Source organism: Montipora foliosa, chromosome 10 (assembly GCF_036669935.1).
Source record: "Montipora foliosa isolate CH-2021 chromosome 10, ASM3666993v2, whole genome shotgun sequence".
Lineage (NCBI taxonomy): Eukaryota > Metazoa > Cnidaria > Anthozoa > Scleractinia > Acroporidae > Montipora > Montipora foliosa.
In genome coordinates, this window is record NC_090878.1 from 15,603,705 (window position 1) to 15,606,204 (window position 2,500).

The 2,500-nt window shown below is 42.0% G+C and overlaps 1 protein-coding gene across 1 annotated transcript in view; it reads left to right on the forward strand.

Annotated features, from left to right (window-relative positions):
• LOC137973464 (DNA-directed RNA polymerase I subunit RPA1-like) overlaps positions 1 to 2,500 on the forward strand; it is a 59,984-nt gene that overhangs the window by 52,160 nt on the left and 5,324 nt on the right. Inside the window, exons 31-34 of the mRNA XM_068820288.1 lie at positions 667 to 733; positions 1,328 to 1,381; positions 1,481 to 1,548; positions 2,258 to 2,338. Of these exons, the coding sequence (XP_068676389.1) occupies positions 667 to 733; positions 1,328 to 1,381; positions 1,481 to 1,548; positions 2,258 to 2,338 (270 nt within the window). The remainder of the gene's footprint in view (positions 1 to 666; positions 734 to 1,327; positions 1,382 to 1,480; positions 1,549 to 2,257; positions 2,339 to 2,500) is intronic.

Below are 2,500 nucleotides of genomic sequence, written 5' to 3' on the forward strand. Positions count from 1 at the left end.
TTTTTTTTTTTTTTTTTTTTTTTTTTTCCAGGACGACGATGACCGATGGACGAATGCTGAGTTATGATGAAAGAAGAAGCCGGCGTGGCAGGCAATGGGCGATGCTAACGAAGCCAAACAAAGACAAAAGAAGGCAACAGGTAAAAACAAAACAAAACAAAAATCCCATTGGCTTTCGCTACCTTGTTATCCTTTCGAGAATAGACCGAGCTGCTGCAAAAATGGCCGGCAAAGAAAGTGTTTTTTTTCTCGACCTACTAGCTGTCTTACAGCTAAAGTTGTTTCAATATTCCACTTGCTAACGAGGTTAGTAAGGCCAATTAACACTAGAATATAAGAGTTAATCGGCGGCCATTTTTTTACACGCGGTCACTGTACCTTTTGTGGCGATTGAGTGATGTCACGCGCAGTACTCGCCGAATTATGTGCTCTTTAGGCCCAGTTTAGGCGGTGGAGCCGAACTATAGCGGCTTTGTCTCCCGATGTTCGTTCTTTATGCTCCACTGGACGTTTTCCCATTTCGATTTTTGCCCTTGTTGAAAGCGATACAGGAAGAACGCGGTCTAAGGCGAGGTCGTACTTGCATCTTACTTACTAGGTTAATTAAAACTATGCAAAATGAGAAACATTCTGTTTTGGTTTGTTGTTGTTGTTTGCCTCTGACAGCACGCTAGTTACGAGGCGCCTGATGAAGACGAACAAAATGAACTGACGGCATACCAGAGCGACGAAGGTGTGTTTGAAAACTCTAGCGCTTGTGCTGAATTGGTCGCGGAACCAGTTACTGTATAGTGACAATCCTCTCTGAACTTGAACTGTTTCGCTCGTTATCTTCGATAAAGATTCTTTTGGATTCTGACATCCTAAATAATTCTACTTCTACTTAGAGTCTCAGTTAACTTAGAGGTACTCTTTTTTCTCTATACCATGCCAAATGTAGATTTTGACGTCACAGCCCACCATATATAGCATGCATCGTTCTTTGCCACAAAGCTAAAAGAGCGTGGTCGAATGTAAACACACGGCTCAGCTGCTGCATCGGATTAAGTAATTTGCTTTGCAAAATCTCAAAATAGTAAAGCGTGAGCGAGTTAAAAATTTAAGGCTCCTAAACCATGGCCACATTCTATCAAACTTTAAAGGAGCCAGTGTTTAGCTCGATTTTGTCACAAGATGTTACTAGCTTTTTTTCTTTTTGCTTCAAACGCAAAGGCGGTCGCTGGATTCATTTGACTACCTATCACTACAAAAACAGTTTTGCCTTTTATCAGTTCCGTGTCTACTGACATGTGTAGATTTCTAACAGCATTTTCTTGATTTTTAAAAGATGATGATGCCAACGAGGATGGCGCAAGCACAAGAACAGAGTCAACTTATGGAGGTATGAAACGCCTTGACCCTGTCACAAAAATCACTGCAACATGCTTAACTCTAACTGCGTGTCAACGTTTTGATTTTTTTATTTATCTTTTTCATATAGATGAAGAAACTGAGAGTTTGCACGGCAGCTCTAATCATCAGACGCTTGGTGATAGCTCGCGAGTTCAGGTAAGATAGTGTAGGCGTAAGGTAAATGAGTGGTACTTTCTGAGCTACAAGTCCCCTTCTATCCTTTTTTGACTTCGAGGCCCATGTGTCTACCATTCACATTACTCCAAAGTGATCACCATTTTAGTTTTCCTTTGTGTCATTGCAAATTATCCCTTTTCGCCTTGTTCTTACACTTAATATACATAAGAATATTTAACCTTGAGCAAGGCAGCAAGGGCTAATTTGCAAGCAAACAGAAGAATGCTAAAACGGTGGCTGTTTTGGAATACGGTGTAGGTATGCCATTCAGTGGAACTTCAAACTGGTCTGCTCGGTTTGTCACCTGCCACCATCTACAAGCAATTGCAAAAAGAGTTGAGATAGTCACTGTTAATAATCGTACAATGCGTGTCATTTAAGTCAGCGCATCCCCAAGCCCCCCCCCCCCCCTCCCCAAGCAATGTTGTTCCCATCTGCATTTGCCATTCAAACTAAAGGGTATCAACATTGGAAAAGGGGGGAGGGGAGGGAGGGGCGTTAAGACTTTTCTTATGAACTGGAAGATGATTGAGTTTTAGGAAGAAGAGGTGAATTTTCGATTCAGTGTCTCAACCTTTTTGCAACTGCTTGTAGGTGGCTAAACTCACATCAACTTAACAAAACCCCGATCTTTGAAGCAAAGCTTGTCTGTGTTAGCTCACTTTTGCTTGTTTTTTTTTCCTTCTAGTGTGTTGTAGAAAGTGATTTTCACGTGGCTTCTTACTCGTATGACGCCGATAAAGAGGAATGGTGTGAAGTTTGCCTGAAGGTGAGGGAACGAAATGGGTTTTTGCACCACGCTTATTCATTGGCCAAACCATTTCCCGCCACGTAGTCGTTCGATCAGAGCGAAGCAAAAGGTAACCTTGTCTTCATTTTTCCCGCGCTTTGCGTCGGTTACATGTTTTCCCTGCACTCTTGATTGGTTCAC